Raw genomic sequence first — 25,998 nt, forward strand, 5'->3', positions numbered from 1 at the left:
AGCCTTTTTGACCACCCCATCTACCTGTGACGCCATCTTCAAGGAACTATTTACCTGCACAGGGATCCTAGATACCACTGCTCTACTTCCCAGAGCACTACCATTCACTGCTTAGGTCTTACCCATGTTAGACGTTTGTGTGCTGCCTCAGTGTTATCTATTATTCCTACACTCTTGTACTTCAGTATGATTGTGCCTATGTATAGTAAGATTTTTTTAACTGAACTGAAAGCAAAAAAAAAGCATTTCATTGTGCAGTAGCAGATGAAAGTACCACATTGAACCATTGAGCGCAGTTACCTAAAAGCTGGATGGACGGGCTTCATGTCGACTGCCGTCTGTACTGGCGGTGGTGGCGGTGGCTCATGTGGTCTGGACACAAAGAATTTGTCACTTAAGCCACTGGGATTTTCGGTAATGTGTCTGAAGGGGACCGTGGACTGTACAAGGTGGTCAAGGTGGTCCTCGTTATGTTCAATGTATATTTCCTTCCTTAAAAAGGAGAGAATCATCACGAGAATGATATTCATAGGAGCATAGTCACAGAGTCATACAGCATGGAAACTGGCACTTGGACCCAACTTGCCCACACTGACCAACATGTCCCATCTACACTAGTCCCAACCTGCCTATGTTTGGCCCATATCCCTCTAAGCAAGTCCAATCCATGTATCTGTCCAAATATTTCTGAAACGTTGTGATAGTCCCTGCCTCAACTACCTCCTCTGGCACCTCATTCCATACACCCATGTGAAAAAGTTACCCCTCAGATTCACATTAAATCTTTCCCCCCCTCACCTTAAAGCTATGTCCTCTGGTTCTCTATTCCCCTACTCTAGGCAAGAGACTGTGCGTCTAACCGATCTATTCCTTTCATGATTTTGTGCGCCTCTATAAGATCATCCCTCATCCTCCTGCACTCCAAGGAATAGAGACCCAGCCTGCTCAACCTCTCCCTGTAGCCCAGGCCCTCGTGTCCTGGCAACATCCTTGCGTATCTTCCCGGCACCCTTTCCAGCTTGACAACATCTTTCCTATAACAATGGTGCCCAGCACTGAACACAATACTCTAAATGTGGCCTCACCAACGTCTTATATAATTGCAACATGACCTCCCAACTATACGCAGGCCATATTACATTCCTACTGCATGTTACACACACAACCAACTGGTGAGTTACAAGAGTCAATAGGCAAAAATATTATTAGATATCACACAAAATTCAATTTGTTCTTTGACCAACCATTACTTTAATGGCTTTTTTGATAATAAATACAAATTTTGTATTTTATTTAGTGGGGGGACAGCAGTGAACAACTTAATCATTCAAAGACATAAAAATGGTGCATGAATTAAAATGTGATTTTAATTAAAATTTACAGTGTAACAATGTTAAAGATAGTTCTCGATATTTGTCTTCAGTCAAAATAATATTTGGGTGGCACGGTGGCGCAGCAGTAGAGTTGCTGCATTACGACCCAGTCTCTGTCTGTACAGAGTGTGTACGTTCTCCCCGTGATCATGTGGGTTTTCACCGGTATCTCCGGTTTCCTCCCACTCTCCAAAGACGTACAGGTTTGTAGGTTAATGGCTTTGGTAAAAAATTGTGAATTGTCCCTAGGGGGTAGAATAGAGCTAGTGTACGGGGTGTTCGCTGGTCTGTGCCGTGGACGCGGTGCTCTGTACAAAGGGCCCGTTTACACGCTGTATCTCTAAAGTATCAGACAGATCCTTTTTCTTTGCTTCCACGATCGTACCCAACCCAGACAACTAATTGCGTGCTGGTCACAAAACCAGATTACAATCACTCTGTAGTGGCACCTAGTGGTTAGGCCACTCTTGCTAGGTGAACCCTCGGCAGTCGGGGGTAGGGTCACGGGGTAAAGGGGTGTGCCCTAGTATATAACAACCGACCTTCTCTCTCTTCCTCTCTCTTCATGAGTGTCCTGCCACCTCAGCAGGAGCTCAGCTCGAGCCCACGAGGCAACAGCCTCACAGCGGCAACAATAACTGTTATGTTAGAGTGCTAGACGTGCATGTATATCTAACCTACAATGCCTGAATAAATAAATAATTTATTCACAACGTTTGTGCCTCTACAACTCCACTTTTAAATCTCGACTACACTATAAACGGCTCGATTGTAATCATGTATTGTCTTTCCGCTGACTGGCTAGCACGCAACAAAACTGTAACTCGGTGCACGTGACAATGAACTAAACTGGACCGGAATTCATTCGACAATCTGACTTGCACAAAAACATGCATGTTTGGTCTTGAGATTTCATGCAGACTAGATACAAACCTTGGTTCGGGGTACATTGGTGGCCCATTAATATTATCTCTGTTTTTCTGTGGAAAGTCTCCATCAGCAGCAAGTTCCAAGCCTGGCGCTTGCTTCTCCCACACCTTTCGCCTGTCCTGAGGAGCTCTAGGCATTTTGTCCGGTTCTCGAGGACGATCGATTGGTTTCTGCTGCAGGTAAAATTGGGTGATAAGGGAGATATTCATGTGCCATCAATTCCACAATTACACAGTTAACGCAGGGGGAGAGGTTGAGCATTATTGAAGTATTCAAAAATGGTCTTTGCAAGAGTCCGGCATGGTGGCGCAGCGGTAGAGTTGCTGCCTTACAACGCCAGAGACCCGGGTTCCATCCTGACTACGGGTGTTGTCTGTACGGAGTTTGTACCTTCTCCCCATGACCTGCGTGGGTTTCCTCCGAGATCTTCGGTTTCCTCCCACACTCCAAAGACGTACAGGTTTGTAGGTTAATTGATCTGGTATAAATGTAAATTGTCCCTAGTGTGGGGAATAGTGTTAGTGTGAGAGGATCGCTGGTTGGCGCAGACAGTGGGCCGAAGGGCCTGTTTCCGTGCTGTAACTTTAAACTAAGTGATTTACTTAAAGACAAGACACATATCTAACTCAGTCAAGAAATACTAAGTAGGGAGAGACTGTGCAGTTAAAATACTAAGTCAAGGTTTCGCAGAAACCTATTAAAAAGAGGAAGAGGTACTTGCAGTGAGGTACTTAACTAGATGAAGCCAAATGGGAATTGCAACCTCCCCGAGCCTGTTCATTAATTATAGCAAAGTTAATAAAACTTTAGCAAAGGACAAAGGGAGGAACAAGATTTAATACAAACCCAAGGGACAACTTTTTCATACAGTATAGAAACAAAGAACTGCAGGCACTGGTTCATACACCGAAGGACACAAAGTGCGGAGAACATGGACGGGTGACATATTGGGTCGTGACCCAAGCGAATGGCATGTTGGCCTTTATAACAAGAGGAGTTGAGTATAGGAGCAAAGAGGTCCTTCTGCAGTTGTACAGAGTCCTAGTGAGACCACACCTGGAGTATTGTGTGCAGTTTTGTCCCCTAATTTGAGGAAGGACATTCTTGCTATTGAGGGAGTGCAGCGTAGGTTTACAAGGTTAATTTCCGGGATGGCGGGACTGTCATATGCTGAGAGAATGGAGCAGCTGGGCTTGTGCACTCGAGTTTAGAAGGATGAGAGGGAATCTCATTGAAACATATAAGATTGTTAAGGGCTTGGACACGCTAGAGGCAGGAAACATGTTCCCGATGTTGGGGGAGTCCAGAACCAGGGGCCACAGTTTATGAATAAGGAGTAAGCCATTTAGAACGGAGATGAGGAAACACTTTTTCCCGCAGAGAGTGGTGAGTCTGTGGAATTCTCTGCCTCAGAGGGCAGTGGAGGCAGGTTCTCTGGATGCTTTCAAGAGAGAGCTAGCTAGGGCGGTGCTGGCTCAAAGGGCCGAATGGCCTACTCCTGCACATATTGTCTATTGGCCCTGCTTCAGCTTGGTATATGGAAAGTGCTGCCAGAGGAAGTAGTTGAGGCAGATACTATAATAGTATTTAAAAGACACATGGATAGAAAACGTCTAGAGGGATATGGGCTAAACGTAGGCAAAAGGGACTAGATTAGATAGTACAACTTGGTCGGCAGGGATGAGTTGGGCGGAAGGGCCTGTTTCTGTGCCGTATGACTATGACTGTGGATCAGACAGCATCTGTTTCGGGTCAGGACCTCTCTCCAGACTAGTTTATTCCCTCCACAGATGCTGCCTGACTCGCTGAGTTCCTCCAGTACTTTGTGTTTTGTTCAATATGTCAATGCCTGCAGTTTCTTGTGCCTCTTTTTAAAATACTTAAAATGATTATACAAGATGCCTGTATTCATTACACTCAAACATCTTTTTTTCAAATTGATAAATTTAATGAAAGAACCTTTTGTTTCCTTTCTTTCCTTTTATCTTCAGTGTCCTGAAGCATCTTTTCCTTCCACAGATCGAAGAAATACGACGGATTTGTGTAGAACTTCAAGCCATCTTTACCATCGTCTCTGTGAAAACAACATTCAGAATCAAGGATACATTTATCGACTGCACTTTACATGTAACAATAGCAAGCCATTCAGAAGGGACATTCTTAGCCTGTTCAACCCCTCGAGGGCCTGAGCTACAGAGAGAGGTTGAGCAGACTGTGACTTTATTCCTTGGCGTGCAGGAGGATGAGGGGTGATCAAATAGAGGGATACAAAGTCACGAGGAATAGATTGGGTAAACCTAATTGGAGACTTTCGGGCCATCTTTAATTGGACTTATATCTTAGAACATAGAAAATAGGTGCCGGAGGAGGCCAATTGGCCCTTCGAGCCAGCACCGCCATTCATTGTGATCATGGCCGATCGTTCCCTATCAATAACCCGTGCCTGCCTTCTCCCTATATCCCTTGACTCCACTAGCCCCTAAGATGCAATCATCTTATTTTATAACTATAAAAGTTATTCCCTATATTCTGTATCTGTACATTGTGGATGGTTTCATTGTAATTATATGTAGTCTTTCCGCTGACTGGACAGCACGCCACAAAAAAGTTCTTCTCTGTACCTCGGTACACATGACCAAAGATCATAGAGGAGCAAGATAGACCACTCCTCGAAAAACGCGTAGTATGACGTGTGTGACTGTCGACGCCATTTTATTGAGCATTTTACTGGGCTTCCCCCACACTGTCATGGCGTCTTCATGTAAATCATCATCTCACTGCTCCGCAATAAATTGTTCTAATCGTAAATCTAAACGACCAGACCTGTCATTCTTTAGGTTCCCCGATAAAAAAGAAAGGTAAGAAAATATTATTATTATTTTTTGTCGAGATTCTGTCGTGAAAATGTTATTTTCTGTTCTATCAACGGCCATTGGGAAACTAGGTTTGTCGGTACATTAGAAAGTTAGTAGACTTATTTTTAATAGATCTTTACTTACCACTATAATAAAGACAATTTTAACACTTCTGTACGTTTTTGGTTTTGTTCTTGTAAGGGATTGGTCTCCAAAATATGGCCCGCGGGACACATTGGGTGCAATGGTGGGCCGGGGGGTTCGGCGGCGGCGGCCGCAATCAAAGATAGGAGAGGAGATCTGCTCTATAATCTTTGGTCGGAATGGGACGGCTGCGCGTTATAATGTGTTATCGTTCCACTCCCTCTCCCCCTTCTCCCTGTCCCCCTTCTCCCTCTCCACCCTTTTCCCCTTCTCCCTCTCCCCCCTTTTCCCCTTCTCCCTCACCCCCTTCTTCCTCTCCCCCCATCTCCCTCTCCCCCTCTTCTCTCGATCTCTCTCTCCCCTCTCTTCTCTCGATCTCTCTCTCTCTCTCCCTCTCTTCTCTCTCCCTCTCTCCCTCCCTTCCCTCTCTCCCTCCCTTACCTCTTCGTAAGAGTTGGCAGCTCTGCTATGCCTTGGGTCCAAAAGAGGATAGAAAGAAAATACTTAATGGTCTTTGTAAGAAGATTTAATAAGCTCTTCTACATTTAAGGTAAATTGACATATTAGAGGCAAAAAGCATCTTCAACATACAGGTCTCTCCACACAACTGAAAACAATTGCATTTAAGTGACATATCATCCATTGTTCAGGCATGTAGTTATGATCATCTTTTTTCTTATTAGTTAATCCTAAATGATATCTCCTGTAATTTCAGATGTCAACAGTGGGTCCAGAATATTCGTCGACAAGATCTCCTGCACCGAACTGCAGAGTATTTGTCAAATAACTGCCGTCTTATGTACATTGTGTGAAATTGTGATTTGTTAACTGCACAAAACTAATGCAAATGGCGATATATTTATTATTGTATCTACGTTGGACATTTTGCTCTTTGCTGTCAGAACGCGGGGTGGGAGATTGCAACCTTCACGTGGTCCGCCCTGTTTCGACAAATCCAATCAACCTGGTGTGCACAGTCAAATAAGATCTAATAGAACAAGTTGTCCTACAACTTTAGGCTGTGCACACCATACGCAAGAAGAAGAAGTAGAAGTGTCAGAACGCAGTCTGAAGAAGGCTTCCGACCTGCAACGTCACCTATTCCTTTTCTCCAGAGATGCTGCCTGACCCACTGAGTTACTCCAGCATTTTGTGTCTATCTCTGTTTAGATTGGGCTCGTGGGTGGAGATTGCGGCTGGTCTGGTGATCTAGAACGAGGGCCAAAGTCTCAGAATATGGGTCATGATATTTAGTAATGAGACAAGGAGCAGTTTCTTCACTCAAGGGCTGGAAATCTTGGAATTCTTTATCGCGTGAGATGGTGGAAGTCGAGTCCTTGAAAGGAGAGATATTTTTTTTCAAATACGATAAGGATGAAGGATAATGGAGAGAATGTGGGAATAAGGTGTTGAGTTGCAGAATCAACAATAATCTTACTGATGGTGGTTTGAACTTAGATGGCTTATCCTTGCTTCTATTTCTTACAGAGATACAGCGCGGAAACAGGCCCTTTGGCCCACCGCGTCCGCATTGACCAGCGATCCCCGCACACTAACACCATCCTACACACACTAGGGACAATTTACACTTATACCAAGCCTACAAACCTGTATGTCTTTGGAGTGTGGGAGGAAACCGAAGACCTCGGAGAACACCCATTCAGTCATGGAGAGAACCTACGAACGCTGTACAGACAGCACCCACTGTAAGGCAGCAACTTTACCGCAGCACCACCATGCCGCCCTTAATCCACTAGGGCACTAGGTTACAATAAACTTCCTACATATTCCAGGAATGCATCTCATTAAAATGGGAGAGGTTTAAATGCATTGTAAAATCTGCTGTCAGTTTCCTAGATCGGTATTGCTCTAATGGCCTCTTTGTATCATTTTCTTTGATTTAAACCATCCATTGTTCTGCATTTAGATTTTATTTTTTCCCCTGTGGATCACAAGGCACTGTTTGTTTCAGGGGTGACTCTAATCTCCAGTGTAATTTGACAAGACAGCCAAGAGGGCAAACACAGGCAGTTCAGATCTGCTGCATGTATCGCATGAGAGAACAAGAATGAGACCAACTTGTTTTTTGCAGATCATCAACCCCTGACTGATGTTATCAATGCCGATGGTGACTCAAGGAGACTCAACCAGGTGGTGGTTTACAAAGGTCCATGCCCATTGTTCCTCATGGCATACCACCAGCCTCAACAGATCACCTAGTCATAGAGTCTCACAGCTTAGAAGCAGGCCCTTCAGCTCAACTTTCCCACGCTGGCCAACATGTCCCATCTACACTAGTCCCACATGCCTGCATTTGGCCCATACCCCTCTAAACCTGTCCTAACCATCAAATAACCTAACAGAACTGTCATATGAGGAAAGATTTAAAAGACTAGGCTTGTATTCACTGGAGTTTAGAAGGATGAGGGGGATCTTATCATATTGTCTACAGTGTACTATGTTTACAGATTCTGTTGTGCTGCTGAAAGTAAGAATTTAATTGTTCTATCTGGGACAAGCTAGATGCAGGAAATTGTTCTACATGACAATAAAACACTCTTGTTAGATGCAAGGGGATCTTATAGAAACATATAAATGAATAAAAGGACTGAACAAGCTAGATACAGGAAAAATGTTCCCAATGTTGGGCGAGTCCAGAACCAGGGGCCACAGTCTTAGAACAAAGGGGAGGCCATTTAAGACTGAGGTGAGAGAACAACTTTTTCACCCAGAGAGTTGTGAATTTGTGGAATTCCCTGCCACAGAGAGCAGTGGAGGCCAAATCACTGGGTGGATTTAAGAGAGAGTTAGATAGATCTCTAGGGGCTAGTGGAATCAAGGGATATGGGGAGAAGGCAGGCATGGGTTATCGATTGGGGCTGATCAGCCATGATCACAATGAATGGCGGTGCTGGCTCGAAGGGCCAAATGGCCTCCTCCTGCACCTATTTTCTATGTTTCTAGAACACTCATCCAGCAATCCTCGAGCCCACCAGCTCATCCCGTAGTCAATTCATCAGCTTTTCCATAAAAACTCCCATCAGTTCTTCCAAAAGAATGACAATCAGCCAATCTCGAATACCCTCAGCCCATCAAGCAGCCCCTTAATTCACCCAGAAGTCTGAACTATTGAATGCTGACTGCATCTCTTTCCATGTCGGTAAGTTAATATCCAGCTGCATGAACCATGTGAAAAGGGAATAAATAGATGCATGTGGTGCAGTAATTTGTGCAGCACTATAGGCCTGGAGACCAAGAGGAGTTCACCATTGAACGGAGTTTGAACGGGGGGCTTGAGGCCCCCGACCGAGGAAGAACAAAAGGAAGGGACTTGAACTTTATTTCGCCTTCCATCACAGTGAGGAATGTGTAGGAGTCACTGTGGTGAATGTCCGTATTAAAATGTGTTTTTGAGTGCTGTTGCTTTTAATTGTATGACTGACCTGGCCAATGAAATTCCTCGTATGTTGCAAAACATGGCAAATAAAATCTGATTCTGATTCTGAAAAGCCTTTCCCTTCCATACTCTTTCCTCTCTGATCTTTTTGCAGTTGCCTGCCTTTCTGTACTTGTTGCAAGAGATTGTCGTGGCATCCAGCATCCTCGGAGAATGTAGAATTAAAGGCAGGCAATGCCAGTTTTAAAGATGGTTATTTGCCTCAAGATTGGATTATTGTATCTCTAGAACCTCCCCAGAGGCTCTGGGAGACAAGGTTCAAGAGGGAACACAAAAAGCCTAATTAGGAAGAATATTAAGAGTAAGATTTTCAATTAAAATACTGTAATTGATGGAACCTTGCCTTTAAATTGGTTCTTGGATGAAACCCTGATGGTTCTCACATTGTCTCTTTAAATTTACTCTCCTTTTCACACTTGCATTAAAACACACAGCCACCGCCATTCACAGTGATACTGCCCGGCAGTCTCATAATTACAGTCAACACAGCCACCTTGACAGCCACACAAAATGATGTAAATAAAAATTGTTTTCCTTGTTTAAGAAGTTCAATTTACAATTATTTGAAATTGTGGGGGTTGGTACAAAATACTGCTGACCCACAAATGTGTTGCTATGAGACATTCACATTTAAAAAATCCATGTCTCAAAAAAAGCAAGAAGGTGCCCATGTTATTTGACCAACTTATCAGATGAATTTAAATATGTAGGTATGTATGCATTAGTTTTGCTCCTAATTCCCTTTCAAAATCATTAATATATATGGTAAACAGTTGCGGCCCCAACACCAAGCCTTGCGGCAAAAAAATCCAGAAGATTAGTCAAACATGATTTCCCTTTCATAAATCCATGTTGACTTGGACTAATTATTTTACTGCTATCCAAATGCCCCATTATTACATCTTTAATAATTGACTCCAGCATCTTTCACACCACCAAAGTCGGGCTAACTGGTCTGTAATTCCCCGTTTTCTCTCACGCTCCTTTCTTGAAAAGTGGGATAGCATTAGCTACCCTCCAATCCACAGGAACTGATCGTAAATCTATTGATCGTTGGAAAATGATCATATGTATAAATATATATGTATGTGTATATATGCATGTATGTGTATATATGTGTGTATATATGTATGTATATATATGTTTATATATGTGTGTATGTATGCATATAAATTTATCCATATGTATGTGTGCATATGTATGTGTATGCAGTCTGAAGAAGGGTTTCGGCCCGAAACGTCGCCTATTTCCTTCGCTCCATAGATGCTGCTGCACCCGCTGAGTTCCTCCAGCAATTTTGTGTACCTTGTATGTGTATACGTGTGTATGTATGTATGTGTATATATGTATGTGTGTATATATGTATGTGTATATATATGTATGTGTATAAATATATATCTATGCATATATTTATTATTACTATATAATTATATATATAATTGCCTTTATGGTTTATGCACATCATCTTACAAGACAAATGAATTAATAGTGATGATTTAAATCAAAGTTGCTTCTGATCCTTGAGAATAAACTTTATTATCTCTAACTTGCCTCTCACACACAGACACACATTCATATAAATATATAAAATATATATACGTTAAATTTAATTTTGTGCAGTGTGTGTTAAAGGGAAACTGCACAATACAATGCAAGGGAAACTACGCAAAGGAGGGGGCTGTTCCCGCTACAAGATACTCGAGGATCTTTGCTTTGGATCAAAGATTATAGAGGAGCTCTATAATCTTTGCTTTGGATCACAGCGGATGGCATACCGGAAGTCGCGTGTCGCTCAAAGAAATGGCGGCCGTGACGTCCCGTCACGTACTACACGTCAGTCCATTGGATTTCGGAGGAGTGGTCTATCTTGCTCCTCTATGATCTTTGCACATGACAATAATAAGCGTAACTAAATTAATCCAGTTCTGCCATCTAGTGGCCAAAATAAATTACAGTCACAAACAACTCAGAAACAGAAATTACTAACAACACATGCCACAACTTTGGAATGCATACACCAGTTTCAGATATTTGCACAGAAAACACATCATTTCTTGTGCAAATCACAAAATGGTGGAGGAACTCAACAGGTCAGACAGCATCTGTGGTTAAAATGGGTGAAGGATGTGCTGGGTTGGGACCTTCCTTCAGACCTAGATCAATCGTCTAACTTTTTAAAACTATCGTTCTCAGTCAGGAATTAAGTCTTTTTTTTTCAAATACCGGTTTATTTATTGAGAGAAACACACCAAGTTGACTAGGAGACGTATTTTACCCAAATCTTTTCAGAAATAAAAAACAGACACAAGGAAGAACCGATGCTGGGATCTTGAGCGAGACACAAAGTGCTGGAGTAATACAGCGGGTCAGGCAACATCTCTGGAGAAAAGGAATAGGTGATGTTTCAGGTCGAGACCCTTCTTCAGACTTCTCACTCCGAAATGTCACCTATTCCTCTTCTCCAGAGATGCCGCCTGACCTGCTGAGTTACCCCAGCTCTTTCGGTCTGTCTTCGGTGTAAATCAGTATCTGCAGATCCTTCCTACATATTTTGCCTTCATTCGATTTTGTTACAACTTGCAACTCCATTTCACATAAATTCATAAGACTTAGGAGCAGAATTAGGCTATTTGGCCCATCAAGTCTACTCCACCATTCAACCATAGCTGATCTATAGTTCCCTTTCAGCTCCATTCTCCTGCTTTCCCCCCCATAACATTTGACACCCTTACTAATAAAGAATCTGTCAATCTCCGCAAATCTCAGTCTCTACGGTGGAAATCTCGCATGGGACCATGGTCATTATGGTACGTCCAATAAGTGGATTAATATTTATCTGACCAGTTCAACTTTGAGCTGAATAACAACTCTGGACAAATAAAAAGGTTTATTAAAATTACCTGGATCTTAAGTGAAATGAACAGGGAGGTTTTATAGGGATATGGGCCAAACGCAGGCTAATGGGACTAGCTTAGATGGGGCATCTTGGTCAGCATGGATGAGTTGGGGAGAAAGCCTTGATTTCCATGCTGTTTGACTCAAGATCAAATTGCATAGGACCATATATCTTGCAAACAGGCCCTTCAGCCCACCTTGTCCGTGCCGACCAAGTTCAAGCAGTCCTCTTTGCCTACATTACCCCATTCACCACTGAAGTCTTCCTATCCTTACCTGTCCAAAGGTTTTTTGAAAGTTATAGAACATGGAACAGTACAGTACAACAACAGGCCCTTCGGTCCGCAATGTTTGTGCTGAACCTGATGCGAAGGACATCTCTTATCAACCTGTACATAAACACTATCCCTCCATATCCATTTGTCTATCCAAAAATCTCTAAACGCCACTATTGTATCTGGCTCACTGACTACCCCTGGCAACGTGCTCCATGCAATCACCACTCTTTGTGTAAAAAACATGCACCGCACATCTCATTTAAATTTGCCCATCTCACCTTAAAGCTATGCCCACCACTATTTATCTTTTTCCATCAAAAGACAATAGACAATAGGTGCAGGAGTAGGCCATTTGGCCCTTCGAGCCAGCATCGCCATTCAATATGATCATGGCTGATCATCCCCAATCAGTACCCCATTCCTGCCTTCTCCCCATATCCCCGGACTCCACTGTATTTAAGAGCCCTATCTTGAAAGTACCCAGAGAACCGGCCTCCACCGCCCTCTGGGGCAGAGAATTCCACAAACTCAAACTATCTGTGAGAAAAAAGTGTTTCCTCGTCTCCGTCCTAAATGGCTTACCCCTTATTCTTAAAATGTGGCCCCTAGTTCTGAAATTCCCCCAACATCGGGAACATGTTTCCTGCCTATTGCGTGTCCAAACCCTTAATAATCTTATATGTTTCAATAAGATACCTCTCATCCTTCTAAACTCCAGAGTGTACAAGCCCAGCCGTTCCATTCTCTCAGCATATGACAGTCCCGCCATCCCGGGAATTAACCTTGTAATCCTACGCTGCACTCCCTCAATAGCAAGAATGTCCTTCCTCAAATTAGGGGACCAAAATTGCACACAATACTCAAAGTGTGGTCTCACTATGGCCATTTACAACTGCAGAAGGACCTCTTTGCTCCTATAACCATATAATAATAACCATATAACAATTACAGCACGGAAACAGGCCATCTCGACCCTTCTAGTCCGTGCCGAACACATAATCTCCCCTAGTCCCATATACCTGCGCTCAGACCATAACCCTCCATTCCTTTCCCATCCATATAACTATCCAATTTATTTTTAAATGATAAAAACGAACCTGCCTCCACCACCTTCACTGGAAGCTCATTCCACACAGCTACCACTCTCTGATGCACAACTCCTCTTGTTATAAAGGCCAACATGCCATTCGCTTTCTTCACTGCCTGTTGTACCTGCATGCTTACTTTCATTGTTTGATGAACAAGGACCCCCAGATCCTGTTGTACTTCCCCTTTCCCCAACTTGACGCCATTTAGATAGTAATCTGCCTTCCTGTTTTTGCTACCAAAGGGCATAACCTCACATATATCCACATTAAACTGCATCTGCCATGCATCTGCCCACTCACCCAACCTGTCCAATTCACCCTGCATTCTCATAGCATCCTCCTCAGTTTACACTGCCACCCAGCTTTGTGTCATCTGCAAATTTGCTAATGTTACTTTGAATCCCTTCATCTAAATCATTGATATATATTGTAAATAGCTGCGGTCCTAGCACCCAGCCTTGCGGTACCCCACTAGTCACTGCCTGCCATTCTGAAAGGGACCCATTAATCCCGACTCTTTGTTACCTGTCTGCCAACCAATTTTCTATCCAGGTCAGCACTCTATCCCCAATACCATGTGCCCTAATTTTGCCCACTAATCTCCCATGTGGGACCTTATCAAATGCTTCCTGAAAGTCTATGTACACTACATCCACTGGCTCTCCCTTGACCATTTTCCTAGTTACATCCTCAAAAAATCCTGGGATAAAGGTTCTGACACAGTTAGAATTGTATCTGTTTCTATAGCTTCCTCTGGCCGCTCATTCCTAGTATGGACTATCCTCCAAGTGAAAAAATTGCCCCGAGCTCCCTCTTAAATCATTCTTCTCTTACCTTAAGCCTCTGCCCTCTAGTTATAGAATCCTCTACCTTGGGAAAAGGACTGTGAGTGTTCACTTTAGCCATGGTTCTCATGATCTTGTCCACCTCATTAGGCTTGCCCCTCAGCTTCAAGCTCCAAAGAAGAAAAGCCCAGCCTATCCAGCCTCCCCCTACAACTCAAGTCTGCAAGCCCAGGTAACATGCTGCTGAATCTCTTCTGAACCCTTTCCAACTTACTGGCATCCTTCCTAAAGCTGGGCGACCAAAACAGCACAGACTCCAAGGTGTAGTGTCTCAGCAATGACATACAGCTGCATCATGCTGTACCAACCTCTGGACCCAATAGCCTTCTCCCAGTGAAGGCAAATTTAATACAAATTTCACTCAATCTCATGGCTGCAACCTTACAAGACAATTAAAAAAGAATCATTAAAATCAATAATTAGGGTACATATGGAATAATTTAGCTGCTTCCTCCTGATCTTATGTCTTACAATAGGAGGTATGGTGGCACAGCAGTAGAGTTGCTCCTTACAGCACCAGAGACCAGTGTTTGATCCTGTCTACGGGTGCTGTCTGTACGGAGTTCTCACTTTCTCCGTGTGACCGTATGGTTTTTCACCGGTTTCCTCCCAACACTCTAAAGACGTGCAGGTTTGTAGGTTAATTTACTTCCGTAAAAATTGGACATTGTCCCTAGTGTGTAGGATAGTGTGTAGGATAGTGTTTAGGAAGGACCTGTAGATGTTGCTTATACCGAAGATGGACACAAAATGCTGGAGTAAAGGGCTTGTCCCACTTACGTGACATGGGCACGCAAATTACGCGACCTCGTGGTCGCGTTGAGCCGCGACGGTCCCGCGAAGGTTGGGCGTGATTCCATGCGTACGCACAGCCGTCTGGAGCGTGTGACGTCATTTGATGATGGACACAAAGCTGGAGTAACTCAGCGGGACCGACAACATCTCTGGAGAGAAGCAATGGGCGACGTTTCGTGTCGAGACTCTTCTTCAGTCTGAAAAGAAGGGTCTTGACCCGAAACGTCACCCATTGCTTCTCTCCAGAGATGCTGCCAGTCCCGCTGAGTTACTCCTGCATTTTGTGTCTATCTTCAATTTTCTTGGTCCCGCTCTGGGAGTAGAAGTGGGGGCGGATCCAGATCACAACGGCCGTGAGCCCCAGGCCGAGTTCGGCGATCGTTCGCCTGCTTCTGCTGCTGTTGGAGGTGAGACGTTGCGTCGCGCCAGGGTCTTGGTCCTGTCCCACTTTGGCCGTCAGTTCCACGACAGGCCGTTGGCGCGCGAAGATTTCATTCACTACAAACATTTCGGAGCCCCGCGCGATGTCGCGCACAACTACTTACCCCTCCGCGCTTCTAAGTGGGACTGGTCCCGCGCGGCCACACGATGCCCGTGCGCCTCAACGCCACCACGAGGTCGCGTAATTTGCGTGCCAAGGACACGTAATTGGGACAGGCCCTTAACTCAGCGGGTCAGGCAACATCTCTGGAGAAAAAGAATAGGTGACGTTTCGAGTTGAAGACCTCCTTCAGAAGGGTCTGACCCAAAAGTCATCTATTCCTTTTTTCAAGAAATGCTGACGGACCAGGTAGCGCAGCAGTAGAGTTGGATGGCACAGTGACGCAGCGGTGGAGTTGCTGCCTTACAGCGAATGCAACGCCGGAGACCCGGGTTCGATCCCGACTGCGGGTGCTGTCTGTATGGAGTTTGCACTTTCTCCTCGTGACCTGCGTGGGTTGTCTCAGAGATCTTCAGTTTCCTCCCACACTCCAAAGACGTGCAGTTTTGTACGTAGGTAAATTGGCTTGGTAAATGTAAAAATTGTCCCTAGCAGGGATAGGATAGTGTTAATGTGCTGGGATCGCTGGTCGGTGGGCCAAAGGTCTGTTTCCACGCTGCATCTCTAAAGTCTAAATCAACTGCGTGAGGAAGTTGCATTGTCCTGTGTGTGCGGCTGCCAGCATTCAGCTATTCACACTGATAGAACTGCTGGACTGACGCCTCAGAATGGACAATGGAGGCTCATTACGATTTTAACCGGCTTCCAGCGTTAGTATTCAAAGCAGAAACTATGCCGAAGTTCAAAATTACATGGACAAAGGAAAAGGGGGATCAGTGATTCATGATCAGAAAGTATAAAATCAGATATCTGCACACTCAGAGAGTTGGAGACAGACACAAAATGCTGGAGAAATAAAAAACAGACACAAGGAAGAACAGATGCTGGAATATTGAGCAAGACATAAAACGCTGGAGTAACTCAGCGGGACAGGCAGCATCTCTGGAGAGAAGGAATGGGTGATGTTTCAGGTCGAGACCCTTCTTCAGACTGATAAAGGCCCTCGACCCGAAATGTCACTCATTCTTTCTCTCCGAATATGCTGCCTATCCCACTGAGTTACTCTAGCATTTTGTGTCTACCTTCGGTTTAAACCAGCATCTGCAGTTCCTTCTTACACACTCAGAGTGTTGGACTGAATGAAACATAGGTATCCCCATATATTTAAATTTCCCATGGATCAGTCTGAACTTTGGCAGAAGATCCTGGAGACCTTTGAACCATCCTTTGGGCTGCACTGGCTTTGCCTTGCACTAAACGTTATTCCCTTATCATGTATCTGTACACTGTAAATGGATCAATTGTAATCATGTATTGTCTTTCCGCTGGCCGGTTAACATGCAACTGTACACGTGACAATAAACTGAACTGAAATTAAAGGTTTGTAATACACAAGTATTACAATACGTATTTAAAGCCTATTTCACCTAATTATAATCAACAAGTATTCAATAATGGAGGCATGGTCGCACAGCGGCAGAGTTCTGCCTTACAGCACTTACAGTGCCGGAGACCCTGGTTCGATCTTTATATTTTGCAGGAAAAATGTTCCCGATATTGGGGGAGTCGAGAACCAGGGGTCACAGTTTAAGAATAAGGGGTTAAGAATAAGAGTTAAGAATAAGAATTTAGGATTGAGATGAGGAAAAAGGAATCAAGGGATATGGGGAATGAGGATAAAGGTTGAATTGCTGTGCTGGCTTGAAGGGCCGAACGACCTACCCCTGCACCTATTTTCTATGTTTCTATGATCCTACGGGTGCTGTCTGTATGGAGCTTGAACGATCTACCCGTGACCTTGTGAGTTTTCTCCGAGATCTTTAGCTTCCTCCCACATTCCAAACAGGTTTGCAGGTTATTTGGCTTGGTATAAAGGTAAATTGTCCCTCGTGTGTGTAGGATAGTGTTAAATGTGTAGGGATCGCTGGTCGGCGCTGACTCGGTGGGCCGAAGGGCCTGTTTCTGCGCTGTACACTAACACAATCCTACACACACTAGGGACAATTTACAATGATACCAAGCCAATTAATCTACAAACCTCTAAGTCTTTGGAGTGTGGGAGGAAACCGGAGCTCCTGGAGAAAACCCACGCAGGTCACGGGGAGAACCTACATACAGACACCTCCGTACAGACAACATCCGTAGCCAGGATCGAACCTGGGTCTCTGGCGCTGTAAGGCAGTAACTCTACTGCTGCGCCACTGTGCCGCCCTTACAGTTACAGAGAATCATGATGGGTGCTCCACAGATTTCTTAGCTACGTCCTGCTGTAAATTCAAGAATTAACAATTGCCCATGGAAAGATATATAAGATTATTAAAGGCATAGCTATAGAGTCATCGAGCGGTAGGACAGTGTGGAAATAGGCCCTTCGGTACAACTTGCCCAGACCGATCAACATGTCCCACCTGCCTGCGTTTGGCCAATATTCCTCTAAACCTGTCTTATCCATGTACCTGTCCAACTGTCTCTTAAATGTTAGGATAGTCCCTGCCTCAAATACCTCCTCTGGCAGCTTGTTTCATACATCCACCACCATTTGTGTGAAAAAGTTGCCTCTCAGATCCCAATTATATATTTTCCCCTTCATCTTAAACTTATATCATCTGGTCCTCGATTCCCCAACTCTGGGCAAGAGACTCTGTGCATCTACCCGATCTATTGCTCTCATAATTTTATACACCTCTATAAGATCGCCCCTCATCCTCCTGTGCTCCAGGTAATAGAGACCCAGCCTACTCAACCTCTCCCTATAGCTCGCACCCTCTAGTCCTAGCAACACCCTCGTATATCATCTCTGAACCCTTTCCAGCTTGACAACATCTTGTCCCATGTCCCCTTGTTTTTTACGTGCCATTTATCATTTGATCTTAAAATTGGGCTTTGCTCCAATTCACTTAATGACAAGGTTAGTTTACTTCATCCCAAAATCCAATTTTAATACAAACAAATCAGATTTTTCGTGGATTCGGGTTTTACTGACCTGTACGCAGAAAGGATGTTGAGAGGCGGAGGTTTCTCACAGGTGCTGTACGTTTCCAGCAGTGGAATGGGTAACGATTTGCGGTCAAAGAGTTGCTGGTCTTGAATGGTGGAGCTTCGAAAGGCTTTCCGCATGGTGATATCTTGTAGTGACACTGGAAATGGAAAGGAACTGAAGTTATTCTGTGCAAACCATCACCATGTCATTTTCAGACATTACAGAGTCAGACAACACCGAAACAGGCCCTTTGGCCCAAATTGTGCATGCCAACCAAGATGCCCCATCTACACTAGCCCCAGCTGTCCGCATTTAGCCTTTCCTATCCTAGTACCTGTCTAAATGGCGTTTGAATGAAGAAATTAAATAATTAATTAATTGATGTGTTTATCGGCCAAGTATGTACACATACAAGGAATTTGCCTTGGTGCTCCGCTCGCAAGTAACAACACGACATACAGCAACAATTAAGATTGACACATAAAACATTAAACATGAATAATAAAACATTACAGTTTAAACATGTGAATGAAATAAATTACCAGAGCAAAATGAGGCTACAGACTTATTGAGTAGAGGTCAATGCTGTTATAGTACCTGCCTCAACTACCTCCTCTGGCATCTCGTCTCATATATCCACCACCTTCCATGTGCCAAATTTTGCTACTTGGATTTCTATTAAATCTTTACCCTCTCACCTTAAACCTATACCCTCTGGTTATTGATTCCACTACACTGGGTAAAAGGCTACCATGTTTTCATTATCTATTTTCCTCATGATTTTATATATAGTGGTATAAACATAACTGGGTAATAACTATACTGGTTTGAGCAAAAAGTATCTACTAGCGTTAAGAGTACTGCAGAACCACTTTACACTGATAGTCCACACTGCTACCCTGCAGAATACTGATTTATTGTGGAGCTGAAACTGCTGCAGTAACTCAGCGGGTCAGGCAGCATCTGTGGATTACATGGATAGGTGACGTTTCACAGAGTGCTGGAGTAACTCAGCGGGTCAGGCAGCATCTGTGGAGAACATGGATAGGTGACGTTTCACAGAGTGCTGGAGTAACTCAGCGGGTCAGGCAGCATCTGTGGAGAACATGGATAGGTGACGTTTCACAGAGTGCTGGAGTAACTCAGCGGGTCAGGCAGCATCTGTGGAGAACATGGATAGGTGACGTTTCACAGAGTGCTGGAGTAACTCAGCGGGTCAGGCAGCATCTGTGGAGAACATGGATAGGTGACGTTTCACAGAGTGCTGGAGTAACTCAGCGGGTCAGGCAGCATCTCTGGAGAACATGGATAGGTGACGTTTCACAGAGTGCTGGAGTAACTCAGCGGGTCAGGCAGCATCTGTGGAGAACATGGATAGGTGACGTTTCACAGAGTGCTGGAGTAACTCAGCGGGTCAGGCAGCATCTGTGGAGAACATGGATAGGTGACGTTTCACAGAGTGCTGGAGTAACTCAGCGGGTCAGGCAGCATCTCTGGAGAACATGGATAGGTGACGTTTCACAGAGTGCTGGAGTAACTCAGCGGGTCAGGCAGCATCTCTGGAGAACATGGATAGGTGACGTTTCACAGAGTGCTGGAGTAACTCAGTGGGTCAGGCAGCATCTCTGGAGAACATGGATAGGTGACGTTTCACAGAGTGCTGGAGTAACTCAGTGGGTCAGGCAGCATCTGTGGAGAACATGGATAGGTGACGTTTCACAGAGTGCTGGAGTAACTCAGCGGGTCAGGCTGCATCTGTGGAGAACATGGATAGGTGACGTTTCACAGAGTGCTGGAGTAACTCAGCGGGTCAGGCAGCATCTGTGGAGAACATGGATAGGTGACGTTTCACAGAGTGCTGGAGTAACTCAGCGGGTCAGGCAGCATCTGTGGAGAACATGGATAGGTGACGTTTCACAGGGTGCTGGAGTAACTCAGTGGGTCAGGCAGCATCTCTGGAGAACATGGATAGGTGACGTTTCACAGAGTGCTGGAGTAACTCAGTGGGTCAGGCAGCATCTGTGGAGAACATGGATAGGTGACGTTTCACAGAGTGCTGGAGTAACTCAGCGGGTCAGGCAGCATCTGTGGAGAACATGGATAGGTAACGTTTCACAGAGTGCTGGAGTAACTCAGCGGGTCAGGCAGCATCTCTGTAGAACATGGATAGGCAACGTTTCGGGTCGGGTTCGGAAAACTGTCCAAAGACCGAAGAACGGTCCCGACCCGAAACGTCACCTCTCCATGTTCTCTAGAGATGCTGCCTGAACCACTGAGTTACTCCAGCACTCTGAGCCCTTTTGTGTAAACCAGCATATCCTGCCCTTGTTTGTACATTTAAACTTTAGAGATACAGCGCGGAAACTGGACCTTCGGCCCACCGAGTCTGTGTCGATCAGTGATCCCCATACAATAACACTATCCTACACACTGGGACAATTTACTATTTTAATTAAGTTCATGTTCTAGCAGAAGAATTAGGTCATTCAGCCCATCGAGTCTCCTCCGCCATTCAATCATGGTTGATCTATCTTTCCTACTCAACCCTATTCTTTTGCCTTCTTCCCATAACCCCCGAAACCTAAAGCCAATTAACTTACAAACTTGTACGTATTTGGCGTGTGGGAGGAAACCGAAGCACCCGGAGAAAACCCACGTGGTCACAGGGAGAACGTACAAACTCTGTACAGACAGCACCCGTAGATAGGATCGAATTTGGGTCTCTGGCACTAAGGCAGCAACACTACCCCTGTGCTGCCCATTTATTGTGGGACCCTTGGTCCTTCAGTCAAAGCAGCCTGAAAATAATACATCCACGTGGGCGGGGCGGTACTGAGTGGGAACCTGGTCTGATATTTTGCCTATGGTTGGCCCCTTCTCCAACAATTAATTACGCCTCAGCTTGTCATCTTGGGGAAATTTTCAGGCTGAGGAGTGGCAAATCCTTTTCCTGTACCTCCGTACATGTGACCATAATCAACCCACACTCTACAAGGCCGCCAAAGATGGGTTAAGACTCGGCAAGGCCAGCAGCATGATCAAGGAGCAGTCACACCCCGGCCACTCCCTCTTCTCCCCTCTCCCATCAGGCAATAGGTACAGAAGTGTGAAAGCGCACATCTTCCGATTCAGGGACAGTTTCTTCCCAGCTGTTATCAGGCAACTGAACCGTCCTCTCATCAGCAAGAGAATGGTCCTGGCCTCCCATATATTTCGTTAGAGACCCTTGGACTAGCTTTAATTTTACTTTATCTTGCACTAAATGTTATTCCCTTTGTCTTGTATCTGTACACTGTGGACGGCTTGATTGTAATCATGTACAGTCTGATTGGATAGCACCCAACGAAAAAGCTTTTCACCGTACCTCGCTACACGTGAAAATAAACTAAACCAAAACTAAACAATATCCATGCCAAACATGAGGTCAAGATAAATTGACCTCCATTTCCTGCATATCCATGTGCCTATCTCAAAGCCTCTAAAAGACTGTTAAGAATAAGGAGTAAGCCATTTAGAACGGAGACGAGGAAACACTTTTTCTCAGAGTGGTGAGTCTGTGGAATTCTCTGCCTTAGGCGGAGGCCGGTTCTCTGGATGCTTTCAAGAGAGAGCTAGATAGGGCTCTAAAAAATAGCGGAGTCAGGTGATATGGGGAGAAGGCAGGAACGGGGTACTGATTGGGGATGATCAGCCATGATCACATTGAATGGCGGTGCTGGCTCGAAGTCCAAATGGCCTACTCCTGCACCTATTGTCTATTGCCACTATCGTATCTGATCCACCCCCAACCCTGGTAATGGGTTTACAATTTACAGAAGCCAATTAACCCACAAATCTGTAAGTCTTTGAAGTGTGGGAGGAAACCGGAGCACCCGGAGAAGTCACAGGGAGAACCGGGTCATAGGGAGAAGATGCAAACTCTGCACGGACAGCACTGGAGGTCAGGATTGAACCCGGTTCTCTGGCGTTGTAAGGCAGCAATGCTACCTCTGTGCCACCGTGCTGAATGACACGCGATGAAGACTTCATGGGCCAAAAGGCCGAATCTGGACATGAGACATGAGCTTGAAGAAGGGTCTCAACCTGAAAGGTTACCTATTCCTTTTCTCCAGAGTTGCTGTCTGACCCACAGAGGTGCTCTAACGTTTTGCGTCTATCTTTGAAATACATTCATACCCAGTTTGCTCGCCCTGTGTACAAGTTTGGATTCATAGACTTACATTCTTCCTCTTTAGGATCCAGCTGGGTCACACTAACGGAGAGGCGGTCCACACGTTCCTGCAGGGAGTTAACCCTGAAGGAGAAGCTATGAGCCTCATTGAAGAGCTCTCCAAATATATCTTCTGCATATTTACCTGGAGGTTTAAAACAAACATCAAAGATTAATAGGAACCCGAAGGGCAACTTGTCCACTCCGAGGGTGGTGGGTAAATGGAACGAGTTGCTAGAGGAAGTAGTTGACGCAGGTACAATAACAACAATGAAAGACATTTGGACAAGTACGGATAGGAAAGGTTTTGATGGATATGTTTATGTTATGGGAGAAGAATTAAACCATTCGGCCCGTGGAGTCTACTCCGCCATTCAATCATGGCTGATCTATCTTTCCCTCTCAACTTTATTGTCCTGCCTCTGGAAGCATTAGTGGTGATCTTTCAAGAATCACTATCATTAGGAGCAACTTTACTTTTACAAGTTTACAGAAACCATCGCTGATAAATTTAAGGAGGGTCTTGCCCCAAAACGTCACCTATCCATGTTCTCCACAGATGCTGCCTGACCCGCTGAGTTAATCCAGCACTCTGTGAAACGTCACCAATCCATGTTCTCCATAGATGTTCCCTGACCTGCTGAGTTACTCCAGCGCCTTTAGTTTAGTTTTAGAGATTCAGTGTGGAAACATGCCCTTTGGCCCCCTGTGTCCGCGCCAACCAGCAATCACTTGTACACTAGTTCTATCCTTCAGTCTAGGGACAATTTACAGAAGGCAATTAGCCTAAGAACATGCACGTCTTTGGAATGTGGGAGGCAACCGGAGCACCCGGAGAAAACCCACGTGTCACACAGGGGAGAACATGCAGACGGCACCCATAGTCAGGATCGGGTCTCTGGCGCTGTGAGGCAGGAACTCTACTGCTGCGCCACCGTGCTGCGCATTTTGTTGGAGGTCAGGATAAGGCCAGACGTCAGGCAGGTTCAGAAGTAGTTTTATTAAACGTAACCCCACTTTTTAAGAAGGGAGGGAGAGAGAAAACGGGGAATTACAGACCAGTTAGTCTAACATCGGTAGTGGGGAAACTGCTAGAGTCAGTTATTAAAGATGGGATAGCAGCACATTTGGAAAGTGGTGAAATCATTGGACAAAGTCAGCATGGATTTACGAAGGGTAAATCATGTCTGACGAATCCTATAGAATTTTTCGAGGATGTAACTAGTAGCGTGGATAGGGGAGAACCAGTGGATGTGGTGTATCTGGACTTCCAGAAGGCTTTCGACAAGGTCCCACATAAGAGATTAGTATACAAACTTAAAGCACACGGCATTGGGGGTTCAGTATTGATGTGGATAGAGAACTGGCTGGCAAACAGGTAAGCAAAGAGTAGGAGTAAACGGGTCCTTTTCACAATGGCGGGCAGTGACTAGTGGGGTACCGCAAGGCTCAGTGCTGGGACCCCAGCTATTTACAATATATATTAATGATCTGGATGAGGGAATTGAAGGCAATATCTCCAAGTTTGCGGATGACACTAAGCTAGGGGGCAGTGTTAGCTGTGAGGAGGATGCTAGGAGACTGCAAGGTGACTTGGATAGGCTGGGTGAGTGGGCAAATGTTTGGCAGATGCAGTATAATGTGGATAAATGTGAGGTTATCCATTTTGGTGGCAAAAACAGGAAAGCAGACTATTATCTAAACGGTGGCCGATTAGGAAAAGGGGAGATGCAGTGAGACCTGCGTGTCATGGTACACCAGTCATTGAAAGTAGGCATGCAGGTGCAGCAGGCAGTGAAGAAAGCGAATGGTATGTTAGCTTTCATAGCAAAAGGATTTGAGTATAGGAGCAGGGAGATTCTACTGCAGTTGTACAGGGTCTTGGTGAGACCACACCTGGAGTATTGCGTACAGTTTTGGTCTCCAAATCTGAGGAAGGACATTATTGCCATAGAGGGAGTGCAGAGAAGGTTCACCAGACTGATTCCTGGGATGTCAGGACTGTCTTATGAAGAAAGACTGGATAGACTTGGTTTATACTCTCTAGAATTTAGGAGATTGAGAGGGGATCTTATAGAAACTTACAAAATTCTTAAGGGGTTGGACAGGCTAGATGCAGGAAGATTGTTCCCGATGTTGGGGAAGTCCAGGACAAGGGGTCACAGCTTAAGGATAAGGGGGAAATCCTTGAAAACCGAGATGAGAAGAACTTTTTTCACACAGAGAGTGGTGAATCTCTGGAACTCTCTGCCACAGAGGGTAGTTGAGGCCAGTTCATTGGCTATATTTAAGAGGGAGTTAGATGTGGCCCTTGTGGCTGAAGGGATCAGAGGGTATGGAGAGAAGGCAGGTACGGGATACTGAGTTGGATGATCAGCCATGATCATGTTGAATGGCGGTGCAGGCTCGAAGGGCCGAATGGCCTACTCCTGCACCTAATTTCTATGTTTCTATGTTTAAGCAGCGAGAACACACACACCAGCGAGCAGGACCTGGGAAACCCCGTGGCAGACCCACGCCCCTGTCCCTCAAGAGCCGAGGGGGATGACCCAAGGAGTGGCCTAACCCCCAGGGACCGCCACATTGTGTTATTTTTTTTGTAAACAAGCACCTGCAGCCCCCTTAATTATTTAATTACTTTTCACGCAGTGTTGCGCATTACGATATAGTTTACAACAACAACTCACAATATAAAACATTGAAGGGAAAAGACATTCAAGGTGAAATGCAAAGTACTTACTGAGGCTACTCAACTGTCGGATTACATTTGCGAGAGAAATGTTTGTGACACATTCCAATTCATTACGGATACTCCCTGGCAGTACTGTGTGGCACAGATATCTTGGCTCAATGTTCCTCTTCACTAATGGCATTCTGAATTAAAGTTACGGAGCAACAAACCTGAAAGAGAGAATGAAACGTACCCGTTAGCATGCCTGCAAGTGACGGGAAAGGGCACGGCAATATCGCCAAAATAAATCTTGTTTCCTCCCTTAATTACTGATCGAGTCAACTGCTAGATGCTGGAAGTGTATTTTTCACTTTCGATTTTATGAACCAAAACCCAATTCCATCTCTGTTTACGAAAACACGGATTTCTCCAGGGAAGGAAAGGAAGGAAGAGAGTGTACGAGGACATTGAAACACAAAAAAAACTGTTTTTCAAACCCAGGAAGCCCGAATGTAAAACATTAAAGCTCAAGGAATGTTATAGTGTATGAAAAGGTCTGTAAAATCATCAATCTGGTCTCGACCCGAAACGTCGCCTATCCCTTCTCTCCATAGATGCTGCCTCACCCGCTGAGTTTCTCCAGCATTTTGTGTCTACCTGCAAAATAATTCTTCCCCTCGCCCACCATCCCTCCTCCCCCCTGCATCACACTTCCTCCCCCCCCCCCCCCACAGCTCCTCCCTCCTCAGCCCTCCTCTGCCCTCTCCCACCCCTGAACCCCCTACCGCCCCCACCCACCCCTCCTCCGCCTCCATCCCTCCTTTCTGACCCACGCACCTCAATCAGTGAGGATAGGAGACAACACCCTCCACAATAATTCCGATCACACCGGCCGGTACCCAGCAAGGACACGTTCTCATTCCCCTACTATGATAC

At 45.0% G+C, this 25,998-nt stretch overlaps 1 protein-coding gene across 1 annotated transcript in view; it reads right to left on the reverse strand.

The window, feature by feature from the left end:
* Nucleotides 1–25,998, reverse strand: part of wasf1 (WASP family member 1) — a 76,847-nt gene that overhangs the window by 8,555 nt on the left and 42,294 nt on the right. The window contains 6 exon segments of the mRNA XM_033021982.1: nucleotides 301–492; nucleotides 2,307–2,476; nucleotides 4,263–4,377; nucleotides 18,185–18,338; nucleotides 22,402–22,536; nucleotides 25,132–25,292. Of these exon segments, the coding sequence (XP_032877873.1) occupies nucleotides 301–492; nucleotides 2,307–2,476; nucleotides 4,263–4,377; nucleotides 18,185–18,338; nucleotides 22,402–22,536; nucleotides 25,132–25,264 (899 nt within the window). The 5' untranslated portion in view covers nucleotides 25,265–25,292.

This window comes from Amblyraja radiata, chromosome 5, assembly GCF_010909765.2.
Source record: "Amblyraja radiata isolate CabotCenter1 chromosome 5, sAmbRad1.1.pri, whole genome shotgun sequence".
NCBI classification, from domain to species: Eukaryota; Metazoa; Chordata; class Chondrichthyes; order Rajiformes; family Rajidae; genus Amblyraja; species Amblyraja radiata.